General features: G+C 42.3%; 1 protein-coding gene across 3 annotated transcripts in view; it reads right to left on the bottom strand.

Annotated features, from left to right (window-relative positions):
• The window catches only part of GNAL (G protein subunit alpha L), a 221,276-nt gene that overhangs the window by 5,633 nt on the left and 193,088 nt on the right, over positions 1 to 22,555 (bottom strand). For all 3 annotated transcript variants that reach the window (XM_060244022.1, XM_060244023.1, XM_060244025.1), the window contains exons 6-10: positions 12,539 to 12,593; positions 10,306 to 10,379; positions 9,336 to 9,394; positions 8,243 to 8,363; positions 5,300 to 5,430 (exon numbers count right to left, since the gene is read on the bottom strand). In XM_060244022.1, the coding sequence (XP_060100005.1) occupies positions 5,300 to 5,430; positions 8,243 to 8,363; positions 9,336 to 9,394; positions 10,306 to 10,379; positions 12,539 to 12,593 (440 nt within the window). The remainder of the gene's footprint in view (positions 1 to 5,299; positions 5,431 to 8,242; positions 8,364 to 9,335; positions 9,395 to 10,305; positions 10,380 to 12,538; positions 12,594 to 22,555) is intronic.

Raw genomic sequence — 22,555 nt, 5'->3', positions numbered from 1 at the left:
AATCTCCTGATGTAGCTGAGGAGATGCAGAGGTGGTGACGAAGTGGTGGTGGCGGGGAAGCAAAGTGAACTCTATGGCGTAGCTGATTCGCATTATAGTAAGCACCCAGGAGTCCTTGGTGATGTTTTGCCACATTCTTAGAAAGGGGTGCAGTCCTGTAGATTGGGATATATATTCGGTAGGATGGGGGGGCGAGTCAAAGAGAATGCTTGGAAGGAGGTGTCGGATTGTTTGATGGTTGGGTTTGAGACTTTGGATGAAAAGGCTGCTTGGACTGGGGGGGCCCTTCTCTTCCAGTACTCCTGTTGTTTTGGAGAACGCTGCCACTTCGGGTAGGAGGGTCTCCAGGTTGTGGGTCAGCTGGCTTGTGTGACTGGTTGGGTGACACCTAAACGCTTAGCCCGCTTCCGACCATCATCCACAGAAGTGAGCACCTCATCAGTAGGTGCGTGGAACAAGCCCTGGCCATCAAAGGGGAGGCCCTCAATTTTCTGCTTAATGTCAGGCTGCAAGTTCATTGACTGGAGCCAAGCGTGGCGTCTCAGGGCGACAGAGGAGGCCATTACTCTAAAGAGTAGGATGCTGCTTGCCGGATGGAGCTTATCTGCTGCTTGCTGACTCTTGAAAGCTCAGCCACAAGGTTTGAGGCCACTTGCTGGGAGGCATCAGGAAGGGCCTGGATCAATGGTGTGAACTGGTTGACTAGGTTGTAGGTGTATGCCAAGAAATAGGCAAGGTAGTTGTTTATCCTGGAGTTGGTGGCAGCCAGGGAGTAGATCTTGCGTGCCACAGTGTCTAGTTTTCTGCCCTTGCGATCGGGAGGGATAGGATGTCTGGAAGGTTTAGCCTTTGAGGCTGAGCGGATGATTATTGAACTGGGTGGGACGTAATGAACTTTGACTCTGGAGCATGAACCCTGTATAGGGAGTTGAAACGTTTTGAAGTTGGTGGCACAGAGGCAGGCTTATCCCAAGCTTCTCTCAGACCTTCAAGGTGCACAGGCAGCATGGGGAGAAGTGACCCTGCTGGGAAGTCGGACTGTACCAGGTCATGTACCACATCCAATATCTTCGGAGAGTTGGATGGGAGCGTGACATTCAGGGCCTCCTCCATGGTTGTGACCAAGTTGAGATAGCCATCTGAAGGAGACAGATGGCTTGGTTTAGTGGTGTGTGAGCCCGGTGAGAGAGGTTGATCCAAGTCGGAGCATGAAGACTGAGCCTCATCCGAGTCTGAGACATCTGGATTCCGAGGGGGCGTATGACGACTGGAAGGGTGTGCCTCTGGTGTTGGGTGAGTTTGTGGCAGTGAGGCCTGACGAGGGGGTCTGGACAGCAATGCGGCTGCAGTGGAAACCGTGGATGTAGTGGTAGGACCTATGGGCTGACGCTGCGGTGGATAGAGATCCTGTGGGAAAGACTGTTGTTCTTGGATTTGAGGAGGTACAGTTTTGACGTTTCGGGTTCAGTGGAGGACGGGTTCGAAATCTCAGGTTCGGTAATACATTGAATCGAAGTCACAGATCTGACCGTAAAGCTCACGATATTGAGGTCGTCTGTATCCATTGTCTGAGGGCGATCACAAATACCATGTGCGGGTCCTATGGGATCAGAGGGATGGTGATCGAGATGCTGAGGAATAATCGCCCCATCGGCCGTGGTGATGGTACTCTCTACGGTCTCTATACTATTCTCTATCATACGGTGAGCGGGAGTGGGGCACATCATGTTCAAGTCTGCAGTGTTGAGAGGAGACCTGTGTAGTAAACTCTCTGTACAGGGGAGAAACTCCGATGTCTGTGAAAGCCTCAGAACGATTAAGGTTACGAGGTCGGACCTGTGGTTTGGGTTCTAGAATGTCCATAGGAACAGTGCTGTGAACCGAGGGTGATCTGAAGGGTATAGGAATGATATCCATCAGGGCAGTGGATGGGATATGTGGCATGTCGGTGATGACGTCGGTCGGAGCCGAGAGCTCAGGTGGAAGGAATAGCTGTGTTGAAAGAGTCGAAGCCGATATTTGAGACGGGTTCGAAGACAGGGTCGAAGTTGAGGTCAAAGGCAATAGGGTAACAGTCGCCATCAGAGTCATCTTCGAGACGGTCGTTGTAGGAGTCGACTTCGTTGTAGATGTTGTCGGAGCCAATTTGGATGACAGAGTTGAGATGGTTGCTGAAGGTTTGGAGGCTGGAGTTGGTTGGACTGTCGAAGTGGACGATTCCCGTGCTTTTTTGGGAGCTGAAGCTGACGACTCGGAGTGGTGTCCAGATTTTTTAGAGGACTTATGTACGGCCTCAGAGTGGTGGGAAGCTCCCTTGTCGGACCTGTGGTTTGGGTTCTAGAATGTCCATAGGAACAGTGCTGTGAACCGAGGGTGATCTGAAGGGTACAGGAATGATATCCATTGGGGCAGTGGATAGGATATGTGGCATGTCGGTGATGACGTTGGTCGGAGCCGAGAGCTCAGGTGGAAGGAATAGCTGTGTTGAAAGAGTCAAAGCCGATATTTGAGACGGGTTCGAAGACAGGGTCGAAGTTGAGGTCAAAGGCAATAGGGTAACAGTCGCCATCAGAGTAATCTTCGAGATGGTCATTGTAGGAGTCCTTCGTTGTAGATGTTGTCGGAGCCAATTTGGATGACAGAGTTGAGATGGTTGCTGATGGTTTGGAGGCTGGAGTTGGTTGGACTGTCGAAGTGGATGATTCCCGTGCTTTTTTGGGTCTGAAGCTGACGACTCGGAGTGGTGTCCAGATTTTTTAGAGGACTTATGTACGGCCTCAGAGTGGTGGGAAGCTCCCTTGTCGGGCTTATGCTTTCTCAGAGACTGAATAGCGGCCGACACAGCCGAATCTCCTGCTCTTTCTGGGGGAGGCGGTGGAGAGGTCGATGCAGATATTGCCCAGAGGGATTTCTCGAGGAGAAATCTGTAGCAGTGCTGCTTGGTTTTTTCGCACCTATTTCCCGAAGCTGGCACAGTGAAGGCAGGATTCGACTCGATGGGCTTCACTCAAATAAAACAGGCAGTGGGAATGTCCGTCAATCGTGGGGATTTTAGTCCTGCACCTCTGGCACTTTTTAAAAGTTGTTTTCCCTTCCATATGCTCCGGACAAGGGAGGGGGGAAAAGAGGGGGGGGGAAGAAAGCACAGTAACAGGACTTCTTTTTTTTTTTCCTTCTAGGGGACGAAGAAAGATGAAGAAAAGACACACTGTAGAGGGACAAAAACAAGGAAAATACTATACCAGAATGAACAAAGGAGAAGGAACACAAGCCAAGGAGAGGGAACGCAGCAAGGTAGGTGTTGTCCAGGCAGCGGTTAGGAAGAAACTGAGTGGGAGGGGTGTCTTCCAGTCGTTCCAGGCATGTGTAGCTGATGCCTGTTCCCCAGAGCAAAATGGAAGTTGCACCAAAAAAGACACTCCGAGTGAGCTATTTGAGTCTCTGAGGTATGGATCCGCTGCCGAAGGCAAGACCCATGTGTGGGACTGCACAGATGACCACAATGAAGATCCACCCATTACTGCCTGATGCTGATACAGCCTTCCCTTTTCTAGTCTGGCTGTATTAAGTTCCATTTGGGCAGAGAAGAGCTGAAAGGGGTCAAAGAATTCTCCAGGTGTTAGTACTCCATGCACGGCTTTTGCTGGAGGGTTGTTGCCCAGAGGAAGAGGGACAGTTCCCTGTTGGCAAGGTAATTGGAAGAACCCTGGTCAAGTAACTGAAGTTCTTTAAAGAGACAGACAAGTAGTCTGAAAAGTAGAAACTCGAGGAGACATAGGATTTCATCCAAAGAACTGAAAGCTTTGCTCATGGAACTGATCTTTCCCTCCTCTTCTTGACTTCTGCACCCCCCCTGTTATCACCCAAAAAGCTGTCTCTAAGGGTTGGGGAACCTTTGGAAACAGTATGAGTTGCACAGGGCATAGTGAGAAAGCTGTAGATATTGCAGATTTCCTCTGCACAACAGAAGGGAATGGAGGCACCTTTCCTTCCAATTCAGAAAACTAAAGAAAGACCCAAGAAGGACTTGTGCTACAGACAGGAGAGTTCATGGTAGGAGGGTTGAAAAATGTGGATTGTCAGTGAAGGAGCCAGTGTCATCAGGTTGCTAGAACTAGACACTGAGAGGGAAAGTTGGTTAGGTATAGTTTTCATTGTCACTTCAGCATTATGAGCTGGCATTCCTTCTGCTTAATTTAGAAAAAGTATGCAGATATAGAGATCTTACATATCACACATAAGAGAAATGCACATTTATCAACATTGTTGGAGAATAAACCATCTATCTAACTGAGGACAAGAGCCCCGTGGTGCAGAGTGGTAAAGCTGCAGTACTGCAGTCTGAGCTCCCTGCTCACGACCTGAGTTCAATCCCGGTGGAAGCTGGGTTCAGGTAACTGGCTCCAGGTTGACTCAGCCTTCCATCCTTCCGAGTTCAGTAAAATGAGTACCCAGCTTGCTGGGGGGAAAAGTGTAGATGACTGGGGAAGGCAATGGCAAACACTAGTTAACTTTGTTCTTCCATTTGTTTAATGAAGGTTTCCAGAAGTGAATCAACCTTTCTTTCTTATGTTGTAAAGTAGTGACCTTAAACATTTAAGGAAGCTTATTAATTTTGTAAAACCCAGATCAGTATATTGGGAAAGTTCCTTTCCCCCCAAAATCTGGGAAAACTAATTCTAGCTGTTGTTAATAAATTTAAACTACCACTTGATATAGCTTAGGTAACATAATTCAGTGGCTAAATAGAACATCAGAGCCTAAGCCTTGCCATAGTTCATCTACTATCATTTCCCAAAATATTTTTTGCATAGACACATTTCTACCATAAGTGTATAAAACCTATGTTAGGAGTTTTGCAATATCCACAGATGTTTGATGAAGAACCATACATTTTAGATAACCTCTGTGGTATAAGATAAAACTGGTGAATCATTTTTGCTATATTTCCTTTAAATAAAAGGCAGAGTAGAAAGGAGGAACCCACTGAAAGAGCAAATTTCCAAGCTGAGCTGGCAGCTCCTAATGACACAATGATGGCCGAGAATCAACTCATGGTAAGGAATGAAAATTGAGTTGAACTAACCAGTTACTTTTTGGCTGCAAGTTTTCACAACCGAGTATATGAATAGATCTTTCAAAAATGAATTTCTGTTTTGAGCTGATACATGTGCTCTTTGCTTTCATTTGCATGTGATGAAGTTTAAAATGTATTTTAGAAATCTGCATACAGTATAGAGGCAATAAAGAGCAGCAAGAATGATAGCTATTTGAATCATGCTATGGTTAAAAATCTCACCATCTTCAGGTACAGTGTAACGTGTAAATTCTGGAAAATAATCTTCAATTTTAGATTTCCCTGCCAAGACCTTTTCAGCCAGCATATCTTGTTTGTTCAGAAACAAAATGATAGATATTGTCCGTAACCACCTGCAAAAACCAAACAAAATTTCAGTACCATTTCACACAAATGAAAGAACTGACTTACGGAATCACACCATTTTTTTGGTATTGTGTAACCAAAGCTACAAGTGGGACATCCACAAAGACTTGCAGGGAGCATCTCATTTTCCCCTCCACCGGTATTTCCTCTTTCCTTTCCTTGACAGTCTCTATAGCATCTCTCATTTTCCTATTTCTTTCTCTCCTGTCCCATCAACTAACCTCCTGTATTTGCCCTCCTGTTTTCAGCTTTCCCTCTTTCACTCCCACTGGTTGTGACTCCCCAGGAAAGCTCTGGCCCAATTGTTAAGTGAGGAACCTGAAAGGATTTGTGGGGAGCACCTCACTTCCCCCTGTACCCATCCCCACACTTTCCCCCATCACATAGCCTCATTCTTCACTGCTTCCTTTGTTATTTCCTTATATATATTTTCCCCCTACTAACCAACAAACTTTTATCTGCCCCCCATCGTCAGATATATTCATTATTTATATACTTAATTTGTATCCTGCTTTTCTACAAATGGGGTTCCAAAGCAGTTTACATTACTCTCCTCTCCTCCATTTTATCCTCACAGCAATCCTGTGAGGTAGGTTAGGCTGAGAATATATGACTGACCAATTGTACCTGATAAGCTTTCACAGCAGAGTGAGATTCAAACCTGGATCTCCCAGATTGTAGTGTAAAACTCTAACCACCACATAACACTGGCTTTTGTGGGGTGGCTGCTGTTGAACAATAACAAGCAGCTGGGCCTCGGTGAGTCATGTAAATTGGATGGTAGCAAATTTCCTGCTGGCTGCTGTTGAGCATGGCCCCAAGCATCCTCTGTCAAAAGCCCAAACAGCCCTGGAAAAAATCCCTCTTTGTTCCTTTGCCTTTTATTGACAGAAACCAAAGCTTAAATACTGTCATGGTTACTTAGCAAAAGCCACTGAGGACAGCTGTTTCTTAAAGCCATAAGTGCTGGGAAGGGGGTCCTTATGATTTTTTTTTTTTTTTAGCATTTCAGATTTTTCTGCAAACCTGGGGCATTTCTCAGGTTTGTAGAAAGATCAATATTGTCTGTGCATGGTCCCAATCTCTGAATTTAAGTATCCATAGGTAAACCATGATTAGAATTAGATACTGATACTGGCTCTAAAGCTATTTGGGTTTATGGCTGTTAATACAGTTATCTTCTATGAATCTATCAATAATCCACATAAGCCCTTTTATAGGATTCAATACCAAAAACACATTATCCATATATGTTGGATAATCTCTAAGTGCAATTGAATGTGATTTACTAAAGGCTTTCCATAACTCCGCCCCCCCACAAAGTGCTAAAGCCTATTATTGTTCTCACCATGTGAATAGATGTTTTATTTATTTGTTTATTCATTTATATCCCACATTTGTCCCCAGTGGATGACCCCAAGCAGCTTGAATTGTACTTTCTTCCTGCATTTCATCCTTACAACAATCATATGAAGTAGGTTAGGCTTAGAGTGTGTGGCTAGCCGAAGGTCACTGTAACGTTGCGAGGTTGCCCCTCCAAAGATGCTTCCTTCCACTGTCACATAGCCAGATCCCAGTAGGCAGCCGTGTTGGTCTGAAGCAATAGAACAAAGCAGTAGACAAGTGCACCTTTAAGACCAACTAAGTTTTATTCAGAATGTAAACTTTTGTACGCTCTTAAGCATGATGAAGTCTGCTTAAGCACATATGAAAGTTTACATTCTGAATAAAACTTAGTTGGTCTTAAAGGTGCCCTTGTCTACTGCTTTGTCACGTAGCCTGTTGTTGGAACACTTCACAGACCTCAGAAATGAGGCAGGAAGGTGTTCCAAGTCATCCAACCTCTCCTGCTCCTGATTTGGAAGCCTCCCTGTCTGCTCAAGCCTCCAGCCCAATTTCTCCCAGCCTGTTCCTCAGAACCCTCTTTTAAGCTCCCAGCCTCCCTCATAAACCTTGCCCCTTCTCCAACCACCTGTCAGCTCTCTACCATGCTACACCTGGGTCCAGCTGGCTCCTCCCTGTGCTTCCTCATTACAGGACAGGCTCAGCCTCCTCTGCATTCCCTGCTCTCATGCTTCTGGTCCAGTGGAAATGGAGCCCGAGAGGCCACAGTGGGCGAGCCTCTTGTTTCTGAGAAGTTTCTGTTTGCCTGTTCCCTATACCACTCCTAGCAGCACTTTGCCATGGTGGCAAGCAGTGTTCCCTATAAGCTGAGTTTGTGTGAGATAGCTCACCGTTTTTTATCCTCTGGATCACACATTTTTGTCTTAGCTCAAGAAAAAATGGTCCCAAAGCAAGCTAATTTATGCAGTAACTCACAACTTTAATGCCAGTAGTTAACAAAGTAGAATTTTTGCTCACGAGACTCCACAGCTTAGAGGGAGTATTGGTGGTAAGCTTTCATCAGGCCTGCCTGGCCTTGCCAGATTCCCTGTTGGTTGCTGCTGTCTCTGCCTCTTGCCTGCCAGTACCCATCTGCTCCCGGAAGTGCCTTGCCATGGCAGCTGGCTCAGATTGGGGCTGCTCAGCCTTCCCAGATCCCTTGGCTGCCCCTCGCTCTTTCCCCAGAGCCCTGGTGAGGCTGTCAGGCAGGAGCCAGTCCTGGGACTGTTGCCAAGTCTGGGGCCGCCTGGCTTGTTGAGTGAAGGGTGGGGTGGCAGCCTCAGACAGTCACCCAGCAGGCTTTCATTGGCAGAGTAGGGATTAGAACATGGTCTCCCAAATCCTAGTTGGCCACTCTAAGTACTATACCAGGGTGATCCTATGAATACAGATCTGCTATCTGCACCAACATTTTACCTGTTGTTCCAAATACTTTTGAAAAGGTCCAAAGACTCCCGTAGTCTGTTTGTGTTATTGTCTTCCCTTATGACCATGTTGTAGCTGCTACAGGCCACGACAAAGATAATAGCTGTAACATCTGAGGGAGAAAGTGCAACAGGCAGAATAAAGGGAAAAAATTAATTCAGGAAAGATTTCTTTCTTTTTTTTTTTTTTTTGCACAAGTAAGAATGATGATGGATAACCAAACAGGTTTTATATAGGTAATTACAAACACTGTCTAGACTATATAAAGAAAATGGTAAAAATTCCTTAAGCTTAATAAACGTGGGTATTAATTGGCTTTTGTTTTTGTTACTATAGGTCAATGTGGCTTCCTATGTCCTTTGTCTACTTTGAAAATACCTGAATTCAGCCAAATGGAGGAAAAGGAACTTGAGAACACTAACTAGGTAATATTGCCTCAAATTTGGCTTCTATTGACTTTGTATTGGGGTGCCCAACTAAAATTACTGTCCAGTAGGGGTGGAATTCTAGCAGGAGCTCCTTTGCATATTAGGCCATACTCCCATGATGTAGCCCATCCTCCAAGAGCTTACAAGGCTCTTTTTTCTAAGCTCTCGGAGGATTGGCTACATCAGGGGTGTGTAGCCTAATATGCAAAGGAGCTCCTGCTAGAATTCCACCCCTGCTGGACAGTATTGTTAATTGTAAATACTACATTTTCCCTCTGTTCTAAGCTTTTTTAAGGGACCTGTGTGGCATTAGATGGTTGATCGACAACTAGTTTTTTGTTTTCTTAATGGTATCCATTATGTGCTTTTTCTTCTGAGAAGGCCAATATTGCAACATGATACTAGCCATGGTGAAGGTAGTTGAGCATTCTATTCAGGATGGAGACAAGAGGTCTTCTTCCCCCTCCCTTTTTGTTTAACATGCAGCCTGATGAAGACTTCTGTAGATGTAAAAAACCTGCACTATATTATTTTGTTTGGTCTTAATAAAAGGTATTCTGTAGCTTACTCAGCTCAGTGTAAAACATCAGCCAGGTAAGCATTTGAAAAAGAAACCCAGTCTCAGAATGAACATGAAATGTGAAAATAGTACTCACCATTAAAACATTGGATCCATTTTCTTCTTTCATCCCTCTGACCACCGACATCAAACATGCTGTTGAAAAGCCAGAGGGTATCTTTTAGCATGTGTAAGGAAAGTCACACTTTTCATGCTATGTTGTACTTCTTTTGCAGTTCCAAAGGAAATGGAAGTAAAAATTGCAAGAAAGGAAAAGAGACATTCCCTTAGGGCTCTCTGCAAGAATTTCCACATTCCTACACTGGCTGCAAAATATAGAAAAGTTCAGTTCTTTGGGGCTACGTTCCTGAGATATTAATAGGCAGTTGGACAAGTGGGAAAGGGAGAAAAGAGCTCAATTACCAAAAAGAACAATTTCTGGCTGGGAGTGTGTGCAAATTTACACATATGTATACCAGCTGGATTAGCTGTACAAGTTAAAGTGGGCCAGGTAAACCCACTGAGAGAAAACCCAGGACTCCACCTCTATAGCAGTTCACAGAACAGAGGGATCGTTACACACAGTTAAGAAATTATTCACAGCTCTGTAAATACAGTTCAAATACAATTACTTTAATGTATAGTTGATTCTTAAGTTTGTGGGTAGAATGTTCCTAACCCACCACATCAAAAGGATAGAAGTTTTAAAATAGTTTATTAGGGACAAATTTACTGCAGCCAGATTAGTAATATTTAGCAATAACAATACCCTACAAAGCCAATTAAATACCCTACATGCGGATTAAAATTCCATTTGTAGTAACTATTAGTTTAGTGGGAAGAGAATCTAAAATTGCAAAACCTGAATTTCAGTGTGCCATTTGAATTAGGTGTTATGAAACAGTTTTTCTTCTAAGTTTTCTTCATATGAAATTATGGAAAGATCAAGGACCATTTGGCAGAACTATTTATCAAACAATAAGCATTAATTTAGACGTAAATAATTATTTTGTTGTCTTCGCATTACTAGCAATTGAAAAATGATACATAATTAATGGTGTACTTACTGAAAGTTTACTTTATCTACTTGAAATCTTGTTTCAAAAATCCCTGATGTCAGAACCCTGCATCTCAAGAGGTCCTGAGAACAAGAAACAGAATCAGACAAGTGGGGGGACCTGCAAGGGCCTCTTATTTTCTCCTTCTCCAGTATTTCTTCTTTCCCTTCCCTGAAAACCTTTGTTAACCTGTTTCCTGCTTGTTTCTCTCCTTCACAACCACCAGCCAACCTACCTTTAACTGAGCCCATGTATTTAGTATTTTTTTCTTCTCTAACCATGGCAGCCTCTCCCTGGGAAAAGCCTGGCCAGGTTGCACAGTGCTGGCGAATGGGCTGGGCCCAGCTGCATTGTGGGAAACCCACAAGGACTTATGAAGGGCATCTCATTCCCCCTTATTTCCCTCTTCCTGGCAACCCCCAACTCCTCACTTTTCCTGGCTTCCATCTCTCGTTCCAACCAACCACCCTACATTTTATCTGTCCTCCCATTTGGAACTATAATTATTATTTATTTTCTGCATTTATACCCTGTATTTCTCCACAGTGGGAATCCAAAGCAGCTTACACCATTCTCTTCCATTTTATTTTCACAAAAATCCTGTGAGGAAGGTTAGGTCAAGAGTGTGCGACTGGCCCAAGGTCATCCAGCAAGATTCCATGATAGAGTGGGGATCTGAACCTAGATCTCCCAGATCCTAGTCTGAAACTCTAACCACTAGGTATTTCTGGGAAGCAGAACAAGTCTTGGTTCCTTCACACCAGCTTCATGAACAGCTGAAGAAAAAAGAGACTTTCCGGATTTTCACTTTGGAAACTTTATCACTGCATGGATTGAATGAAGATATTGACTGGTTGTATATCTATTGATCCATGATACGCCCTGTATGTTTCATTGATGACAATGTTTTGCATTTTTTTTTCTCTTTCCCCCCTCCTCTTTTACCCCTCCCTTCTAAAATTTTCAGATGGTTTTCAAATTCATCAGTGAGGTTGTATTATTTTTAAACCTCCCCCCCCATCATCTATATTAGGTCTCCTAGGATGTCCCTTTGATTCACTTCACTTTTGGGTGACACATGGGCACAAACTATGAACAGAGTAACAGACAAGAGTAAGTCTGTGCAAATTTTGGTGGATTTTTTTAAAAGATTACTTCTGGCTTTAAGCTATAATACTATATAATTAAGCTATAATACTACAGCTTAATTACACATTGATGTGATGCCATCTATCTCTTTCACAAAATGGTTGTACAAAGTTATCATCTCTGATGAGTGTGAGCTCCTCAATAAATGTAACTATTATTTGGAGCTGCACTATTTCATTGTGAGTATCAGCTGTTTTTTATTAATTTTTTCTGTAAAAAAAATCTTCCTTTTGGTCAGTTTGTATACTACGTTTTGATAATATCCTTACATGTGTATTTTTTATTCTTGGGATAAGCAGCTTGCCTTGCCTGGAACAGAAATGTTATACTTTTAGTGTGATATTATTATTTAGACCACTGTAGGCGGCCCTCAGGACTGAAACATTAGTGGTCTACAGTTATTGCATGCATAACCAATCTTTTGTGACATATTTGTTGTTGTATGTAATGCCTTAATATATGTGATGTGACATCTATTACCTCTTTGTTTTTATCTACAATATGAACATTGTGTTTAAATTGTAGTTACTATGCTCATTGCAATAAATAGATTATTTTGTTCTGTGTTTTAGCTGCTCAACCTTATAGATTCCTGACTTAATTCTCAGGTTGGGTTTCCCCCCCTATTGCTGTTTGCTGTGACAGAACCTGCCTGGAAACTCTTTCAAAGTAAAGTTGTTGCCCATCTTCTGTACAGGTCTGAAATTTGCAGCTGGGATGACAGCTCAGTCACATGATTAGAGAAAACATACAACTTCATTTTGAGAAGAAGTTTGACTCTGCCTGAGGATACACTAGCTGCCTTGTAGCTACCACCATGCAGTATTTGCAATCCCTGTATTATGAACTAATACCTTACTTGTCTGGCACATTTTCCTACTGGAAACAGGTTAACACAGAGTGTTTTGCAAGCTTGGTTTTAAATGTTTTAAAATCTGTTTTATTTTTTTATTTATCCACCTTGGGTCCTGACTTGGTCAGACAAAAGATGGGCTTATATATTTTCTAAATAAATAAATAAATTTAAATGGCATTTGAAATATTGTTAAAATTGACTTATAGTTCATTCCAAACCATTCCCTCTTTTACTCACCTGATCTGTGGGTGTATAATCTGGCAAGCTGACACTGTCTATTCTTTCTAGAAAACTGAAAGAAAACATAACTGTTAGACATGGAAGATCTAACGGTAGACTTTCATCAAGTCCTGAACTTCCCACATTAACCATCTATCATCTTAGAAGCAGCTTCAAATTATCAGTCAAAATGGACAAATGGACAAAACACAGAGCGTTGGACTGGATGGGGCATTGGCCTGATCCAACTTGGCTTCTCTTATATCCCTCTGTTCTAATGGTATTTTCTGTCCAGAGAGCACCATTTATCCAGTTCTTGCTGCACTACAAGGGCCATCACTTTCAGACAAGCAAAAACTTCCATGTAAAAGTCAATTCATTCACAATGTTGGGATTACACACCTGGGGCAAGGCATCCTTCCATGCTTTAGTTCTACATTTAGGAATCCCACAAATCCACCAATAGTTTAATTTTCAGAAGATAGCTACAGGCAAAGGACAGATTACAGTACAAGTGTAAAGTAAAGAAGCCGAATCCTGAGTGTTTTTCTAGGGAAATTGTAAATCTGGCAGGATTAGCCCTGATTCAGACTACCTGGATGAACAAAACCTGGTGTCATTGCAACTAGACAGATTGGCTCCCAGGAAGAAAGATGTTGGGTGAAGTCTACAATGTTTTTAAAAACTAATAGGCAGCAAGTAGGAAGGAATGCCTGGGCCTTTCTGGAGCATTAGTTTACAGTATAACATGGGCAGTTGTTGCTGAGCTGCGAGATTTAAAGTCATCCTCTCAAAGAGGTATTTCTGTTTGTGTACAATACTGTTACTGGTAAAATGTACATCTTTCCCATGCTAGTGGAACTATTGTGCTCTCATTGGACATCATGGTGTGAATGTAATGGAAACCAAGGGGATAATGCATGTGACATTATTGACAACAAGAAAATCTATTCCTCACCATACATGCCTTTAAAACAAGATGTGGGCTGGTTCCATACAACTGTTTACTCTGGAATTGCCATGATTTCTTCTAGTTGCTTTTAGAATGGGATCCCCATGTTATTTTCCCATATTTTCCAAACCTGATTTTTTCCCCATGTCATGTATAATTGCAGCCTTATCCATCTGTTTGTGGCATGACAACCTTACAGAGGTGTCCAAGATCTACTGTCTCTTTAATTCTGTGTTACTACCTCTTTTTTAAAATCTCTCCATTCTTTACTTACTTCGTCTCTTGGATTCTTTCTTGAAGGGGGATTTACTTGCTTTTGTTACCTCTGTAGCAAACTTGATTATTCATTTAAAATTCATCATAACCTCCTCTTGGACCCACACCTTAATGTGATGAGGGCGTTTGTGTGTGTCAGAGAAGCTGAGAGCTATACAATGAAGGATCTAGACTCTGTCAAGAGGCTAAACTCTGAGTCCTAACAGAGTCACTCAAGTCACTGGAAAAGACAATAACACTAAGAAAAGTTGAAGGAAGCAGGGAAAGAGGAAGACTCAGCATGAGAAGGATTGACTGTATAAAGCAGGCCATGGCCTTCAGTGTGCAAGACTTGAGCAAGGCTGTTAACAATGGACATTCTGGAAGACATTAATTCATAGGGTGACCATAAGTCAGAAGCAACTTGTCTGCACTTAACACATACACAGCCATCATAATCACACAAAAGGTTGATGGAAACAAAACAAATATTAATGAGTATATTTTGCAGTCAAGAAAAAAAGCAGTAATTAAAGCCTCCTCCCCTCCCCACAGCATTCCTTTAAATTCTCAGTGCTTGTTTTGAAGCTGCTTCCAGTTCTCTGTGCTGTTTAATCATTTACTGTTCACTCTGTGTAATCCAGCAGCACACCTGAAGGTATTCCTGGAAAGATGGGAGTGAAGGAAGGTTTTAATGAGTATATTTATCTTGGATTAATTTTTTTCATGATTTGTAATTTCATAATTGCATGATAATATTCATGACATAATGTAATGAACAATCACATTTGCTACAGAGAGAAGAAATGCAATAATTAAAGTTTCTCCCTGGAGAAAAGAGAATATTTTGAAAACCCATTTAGGAAAGCCAGGGCAGTGGCACCACATGTGAACAGGACATAATTAATTAAGCAAAGAGCAGCATAAATAGCTGGAAAGCAAGCTTAAAGAGATAGTTACCTGGAGAAGCAGGACCCTAACTTTGGGGGCAAGTGTTGCCCAAGTTTTAATGGGAATATAGTGTTATATTAAGTGCTATGTAGAACACCTTATTTCAGTTCTGCTTGCAGCTGAGTGTAGAAAAGGAATTCTTCAGCAGCACAAAAAGTCCATTCTGCTGCAGATCAGGAAAATGGTGAAAGAGGAGGCTTATACCGATTTCTCATTAGAATTGCTCCACTCTCCAGGCGTCTTTTCCTCTGGGCGCAAGCAATTGATTTCCCACCAGTTGCTCAGCGGGCGCATTTTGATATAGGGCTCCCTCCAGTTCCCCTTGCTGGTTCTTAATCCTTAAAAGACAGCATCACAAAGCCATGAGGGGAACTGGAGGGAGCTGGGCATCAAAATGCACCTGCAGAGCAACTCGTGGGAAATTGATCGCTTGTGCCCAGGAAAAACAGAAGCCTGGGAAAGGAGCAACACTAGTGAGAAATCAGTCTAAAAGTTTCTCTCCCCATTACCCAATATGAAATGAGGTCCCATGTGCCTGTTATTTTAACAACAGCAGCAACACAATGTCTGAAAGCTCTAATATACAGAAAGCTCTAATATACAGAACTCTCAGTCTCATCTTGTTTGGCCCTAAGTGGTCATTGACTATCATGTCTAATACACTGGCTCAGAGCTCCAATACTCCAAACATCTGGTAAATTTCTAAAGGCTAAGTGACCAGCTACAAATCTCTTCTAAATATATACTCTGGGAATTTAGGATTCACCTATGATATACTTTTGCTTGCAATCAGAGTTGCAGATTTGTACTTTGCATATGAGACACTCTTCTTTCTGCTTTCATTTACTTAGGCATAAAATCAAAACAGTATTATTAACACTGACAATCATAAAAGAAAGCATATGACACCAAACTGATTAATGGAATTCCTAACAAACTTATTTTCCAGAAGATAACAAATTTGATTTGTCTAGAATACAACAGTCAACAATAGGATTTTAAAAACCAAATAGCTGAGAACTGTAGAATGGATGAAAACTCTGGCAGTGCGATGATAAGCAGAGTTACTCAAGTCTGCCAACTGAAGCCAGCAGGCTTAGGTCTGGACTATTCATGCAGCAGAATCAGGTGGCAGAGTGCTACAATAACTGAATTGACAGTACCACTTCAGATTGCTGCTGAGGAATTATATTTTTCAACAATCCCGCCTCCCAGTAAACCAACACAACACTTAGAAGGCTAGCCTAGTAACCTGTTCTAATTTATTTATTTATAGAAGTTCTTCATGGAAAAGTATTAACATGTAACTTTCCTCACTCACTACTACCCCAGATTTCTACTACCTCATTTTGTTGGAAAGACAAGGCCTTAGACTGGCATAATTATGCATAGGAGTGTATTAAAAATCTTGCCCATTTGCAGAGAACTCATTTCCTTCATCATATTTTTCACTGACCGTTTTGTTCTGTATGAACAAATTGCAAGAAATTGCCACAAATAACAAAAAAGTGCAATAGATACATGCATTTTCTGAATCTATCCTAAATATCTCATATTGGTTATAAAAATAAAGACTTAAGATGGAAAATATTCTTCAGATACTGACATTATTATACCTATTATGTCTATCTTTAGATATATAGGTATCTTTAGCAAGTTGCCTAGGAAACTCAGCTGACACTTTCTTTGACAAGCGATCTCTAAATTTTGTCTTATGTAGGAAGAGAGCTCAAAAAATAAGATTGCACTAAGGTCTCATAAATAATATGGGAAATTTCTTCATTATGGGTGAAGAATCAGCTTAATTAAAAAAACCCCAGAAGAATCGCCAATTATGTGAAATCCTCCAGTCCTGGAAATTCTGAGACACACATTCACGATTTGATGTGAATTCAAAAGCTGTGTTGGATCCTGCTTTCAGTTTACATTTCAGAGGCTGAAACCAGACGGCTGGTTTGGGATGGCTTGCAGCCGCCCCAAAGAAAGCTGGCTGGAAGACGAGCGCCCCAGAGCTTCTGGACTGTGCTAGAAGAAGGCGCAGGCCTTGGGCAGCTGGGGAGTGTCTGGAATGCTCATGCATCTCGCTTGCAGCTCCCCGGGTGCTCATAAGGCGCCCTCCAGCCTTCCAGACGGCCAGGCACTTCCTTGGAGCTGCCCCAGCGAAAAGGGACCACTTTCCAAGTGGTGGCTTTTTGAGACGGTTGGAGCGTCCTCGAGGATGGGGTAAGTGCAGGACAGGGGCGGGCGGCAGATGTTGCCATCTGGACAGTTTTTTTGGGTCGACTTCAGAGGCATCTCTGAGATGACCCAAAGTGCCGGTCTGTAATCAGCCAAGGGGTTTTTCCCCCATCAAAGAAATCTTACTTAAACACTTAACAAAACAATAGTTTTAGAAATTATTGGAGATACAAGTTTTTCTTACTTCACAGTGTATTCTTAAGAATATTTTAGGTTTGTTCCCAGCTGATTATAGTAAATCCTCCAATTGCTGCTCTGCAGTTTGCAGACATCCCTTGCTTCAATACTTCTCTGGCAGTTGTTCTCAACCTTTTAAAAATCTTTCATCCTCTGCCTTTTTGCCCTTTTCTAATCAGTAATTTCAGGCACTATTTTCCCTTTTGCAATTGCACTCAGTATGGTATTTAAAAGAGTTTCTCTTTTAAATACCATACTGTATTTGAATATTTGAATATGGACACTGTATGACTATTAATAGATGTCTAGAGCAAGGGTGTCAAACTCATTTGTTATGAGTACTGAATCTGACATAAATGAGACCTTGTCAGGCTGGGCCGTGTTGGGCCAGGCCATGTATGTACCTATTTAATATTAGGTTGCAGTGACATAAACTATATAAAAAACACAGACAAACACAAAGATTTTTTAAAAAACTTAAAATAAAACATGCTTAAAACATTAGCATTTGTTGGTCTTAAAGGTGCTTTCTTTGTATTTCTCCCATGGGATCCAGGGAACTGGGCAAAGGAAGCTCTGACTCTTTCCTCCTTCTCCAGGAGACCAGAAGGGGAGGAGCCTCAGCCAATGGAGAAAATAGAGATTGCTCTGTAGTTCCTGTGCGATTGAGCAAGCCTGGTAAAGCAAGCAGCAATACTGAAGGAAGAGAGAAGGAGAAGGAAGCAGACAAGAGCCAGTTGCTCAGGGGCCTGATAGGAGCCCTCTGGGGACTAGATTAGGCCCCTGGGCTGCATGTTTGACACCCCTGGTCTAGAGAGAATATAAACACAAGAGATTCAGGAGTCTAACAAATCTTTTGGTTACATCCTTGAAGCATTCAGTCATCAGCAGCTTGTGCATTTAAAATGTATCTGGTTTTAGTGGTCATGTGTATCTAGTGGTCACATACAACTCTCAACTTAAAACAGTTCAATGCACCATCAGTAACTTACAACCTCTACAGGATGAGTTCTCTTTCACAAGTACTGGAGGGCAAACCTTTTCTTATGAACAGAAAGCGCCCCCAATCTCAAGCAACTCTTCACCCACAATAATACAACATCTAATTTGAATATGGACACTGGCACCAGAGCTTGCAATAAACCCAGATGCTAACTTTGCTGTCATATATACCCAGAAAACATAATCACTGGACCTAACAAGATCTTAGGCTCATTTACCTGCTCATCTTCTAATATTGTATATGCCATTAAATGCCAACAATGCCCTTTAGTTTTCTGCATAGGGCAAACTGGTCAAACCCTACACCAAAGGATAAATGGACACAAATCTGACATCAAAAATAAAAAAACCTGAGAAACATTTAGGAAAACATTTCAATCTCCCAGGGCACTAAATGGAAGACCAGGCTCAACGTAGCTGTTTTATGGCAAAGGAATTTCAAACACAGACTGGAACAGGAGACTCCTGTGTTACAAGTTATTACAACACTTAGGACAATGGAACCCTCAGGTCTCAACAGAGATACCAGCTTCTTATCTCATGCTAAGTCACTCAGTTCTTACTTATACCCAGAAATTAAACTTTGTTGGTCTTAGAAGTACCACTGGACTCAAACTTAGTTCTCACATCTGTTAACTCATTATCTGCATGGCAATTTGCTGCTATTTACATGTCCTACCATATTGTTATTCCAATCTCAGCTGTATTAATGGCTTAGTTGCTTATGCATTTTGACTCTAATTAGCTCTTCCTGACAACTAACCCCCCTACCTGTATGTAATATTTGAGGAAATCTGTTTCAATGTATGTGAAGAAGTATGCATATGCTGAATCTTTGCTCTTACATGCACCCAGGGTTGAGCTTGGTTTGGCTTGAGGGTGCTGCTGGACTCTAGCTTTGTTCTTACATCTCTTTGTTAGCTCTTGTATTTATGTACTAATTTGCTGTTATTCATTGATCTTACTGGCTGCCTGATCCTATTTCAGCTCAACTTATTCATCTTGGCCTTCCCTAATGGCTGTCCCCACACTCTCTTTTCCTGTAAGTAGAACTTCAGGAGATTCTATTCCATTGTTTGTATCTGAAGAAGTGTACTTGAACATACTTTGTGCATCGCTTCTACTTTAAGTAAAACTTTGTAGGTCTTAAAGATACCACTGGGCTCAAACTTTGTTCTGGTTTTACAAGTAACAAATGCCTTTCCAATATAAATCAATAAAGCAGCCTGCAGAGGGCAGCATCAACTAAATGAAGTGAGCTAACCTACAACACCAGTGGGTAACTGACACAAAGCCAACTACACTCGTTACACTTCAATTTTTCTGCCTGGTAAGGTTAACACACTTCTATAACCTAACTATATTAATGTTAAGATTAGTAGCTCATGTTACACTTACAGGGCACAAACTTCAAACACCTCAAATGTATCACTACTATAAATATATTGTGGCATGAAAGCTTCCAACAGGAACAATATTCCCAATTTTATTTTGTATAATCATAAATCTGTTAAGTTCAAAATGACTTCCAGACTGTCAGTTAATAGATTTGCTAAGATATCTTGCTCTAAAACACTGTAACTTCTACTTTTAATCTTAACAATAAAAACATCTCCCAATGTTTTGCTTGGATTATTGTTATTCTTCTAAGGATTCTACAGACTTGCTCTACAAATCTTATGGAACCTTTTGATTAAAACTAATTATGAGCATATATACAAGTTTCCCCCACATAAAAAAAGCAGAAGTAGAAAGTATATCTCCACAAGAAAAGTGGCTAGATACTATTTTTAAAACAACAACGACATAAAAGCAGACCACTTGATACAGAACAGATTGTTTTAAAGTTATATTGATATTGGACTATTCAATTTCTGATGTTAAAAAAGCACCTGAAAAAGCCCTGGTGTGTGGGAAACAGGGTGGCCATTGCCAGGAAACTGGAGCATGGAAACCTGTCATGTGGTAGTAGACCCATTGCTGCTTTTCTGTGTTGGCATCTGCAGCTTCCACAGGGAAGCTACATAAGCCTGTCCCCAAGTGGAAAACACCTAATATTTTCCCTTTACAATAGATCTAATAGACTGATTTTTATTGTGTTTAAATATGGGCTATGCTGAGGTCACAAATTGGGAATTCTTCATTACGACAGGATCTCTTTATACATATTTCCTTTGGCAATAAGTTTTCAGAGTCTGTTTTGACATTCTAGCTGCAGTTGTTAATGAGGCAAAGCTGAAGAAAGAATGATTCTTGCCTCAAGAAGAGCCAGTTTTAGCTCCTGTGTGTTTCTCTTTGCTGCCTGAACAAAGTGTGTGTCATATATGTGCTGAGATAGCATCAGGTGATCACGTTGAGGCATTCTGATGGCAGGGCATAACAACAGTCAGCTTAAAACAGGAAAATATTTTTGATCAAACGCCGCCACCAGTTTGGAGAGCCAGTTGGGTGTAGTGGTTAAGTGTGTGGACTCTTATCTGGGAGAACCAGGTTTGATTTCCCACTCTTCCACTTGCAGATGCTGGAACGGCCCTGGGTAAGTCATAGCTCTGGCAGAGGTTGTCCAGCCCCACCCACCTCACAGGGTGTCTGTTGTGGGGGAGGAAGGTAAAGGAGATTGTGAGCCGCTCTGAGACTCTTTGGAGTGGAGGGCAGGATATAAATCCAATATCTTTTTCTTCTTCTTCACCAACATCTGGTTTAGAAATGCTATTCAGTCAAATATATCTCCAGTGAAAATGTCTGTCTCTGTCTGTTCCTGAAATCCTTGGGCATGAGATATGCCACTGGCAATCTGGAGGATAAGGCAGCAGAAAACACCGTTTTCCAAATGTCCTGTCCTTCCAGGAACAGCAGAGGACAATAACTAGACCTTCCATTGTTTCAAGGAGCCATAAATTCCTTTGGGGTTGTGGTAAATTGGGGTGGCAGGAAAGTAACAAAATATTTTTGGCAGGAAAACCAACTCCCTGTCATTCCAGTACCACTGTCCTCAAAATGGCATGATGTACTTGAAGAACGCCAGAGGACTACTTCCCACACCACATTTCCCCTTCACACCACCAAGCACAGCTGTGAAAAAGGCCAACGAAATATTTTGTTACTGGCCTGCCAGTACTTGGCACTATTTATAAATAGCCATTCCTGAGGAACATTGCATTGGTGTTCCTGATGTACCCTCTCCCCTGCCTTGGTAAAATTTGGTTTAAAACCATTTCCTCTTACCAAGGAGAACAGAGATTGAACACAAATATGTGCTGTATGGTGAGAGGAAAATAAACTGGGGATGTCAAGGACAAACTTTATATAAATTTAGCCTTAATAGAATATATACACGCCAACATTATCAGAAAGAGTGAACTCCAGTAACTGCCAAATTCCCCTGAGGTTTTTTTAACCATTCAAATGACCACTAGAGTCTCTTAAAACCACAGAACTCAGCTTGCTTCATAGCTTTCTAGTTACCCAGAAAAACCATGTATGAGATCCATAGCAGTGCTGGCCACATCAGGCCACCACTCTAAACAGCTCATGTCCACCTGAAGTGTCTGGAAATAGCAAGATTTCTATCCTGTGACTCAAACATTAACTAAATAGCTCCATTTCCCTCTTCCTAGGGTTGCCAAATCCAACTGAAGAAATAGCTGGGGACTTTGCGGGTGTAGCCAGGAGACTTTGGGGGTGGAGCCAGGAGACATTGGGGGCGAAGCCAGGAGCAAAGGTGTGACAAGCATAATTGAACTCCAAGGGAGTTCTGGCCATCACATTTAAAGGGACAGCACACCTTTTAAAATGTCTTCCTTCCATAGAAAATAAAGAAGGATAGGGGCACCTCCAGATCAATTCCCCATCATACCCTATGACAGGTTTTTTGCCTACAACTCCCATCAGCCCCAGCCATTGGCCATGCTGGCTGGGGCTGATGGGAGTTGTAGGCAAAAAACATCTGGAGAGCTACCACTGGCCACCCCTGCCCTATGAGAATCGATCTCCACATTTCCTCCCCCCCCCACCGTTTCTGGCGACTCTGAAGTGAGGGATTGGCATCTCTACTCACGAGTTGCTGCCAACTTCTTCAAAGTAACACAGACGCACCATCCCAAGAGGAAGCCTTTCCAATCGGGTACTGAAGCCTCTGGAGGTGGAAAGTCACATGGTGGCTGTGGGGGCGGGGCTGGGAAGGAGCCTGGGAAAGCGGAAGAACCCCCGCTGCGACCTGAGGATTGGCAAACTTATCTCTTCCCTTCTCTGAAGGTTCTGAAGTCATTTCTAACTTTCTCTCCAGGCCAACAGGGAACAAAGGGGATTGGCAGATATATAAAAATGGGCAGAGTTGGCTCTGTTCATCACAGACATCAATGGCTGTTATACCAAAGACCATCCTCAGGTCTTACATGTATACCAGCCAGCATAAGTCACCCTAACTGATTAAAACTGCCATGCTCAACAGACCTGGAAGC

Source organism: Heteronotia binoei, chromosome 7 (genome assembly GCF_032191835.1).
Source record: "Heteronotia binoei isolate CCM8104 ecotype False Entrance Well chromosome 7, APGP_CSIRO_Hbin_v1, whole genome shotgun sequence".
In the NCBI taxonomy this organism is placed as follows: Eukaryota; Metazoa; Chordata; class Lepidosauria; order Squamata; family Gekkonidae; genus Heteronotia; species Heteronotia binoei.
Note: the sequence above shows the minus strand (reverse complement) of the source record. Positions and strands in the feature narration are given on the sequence as shown.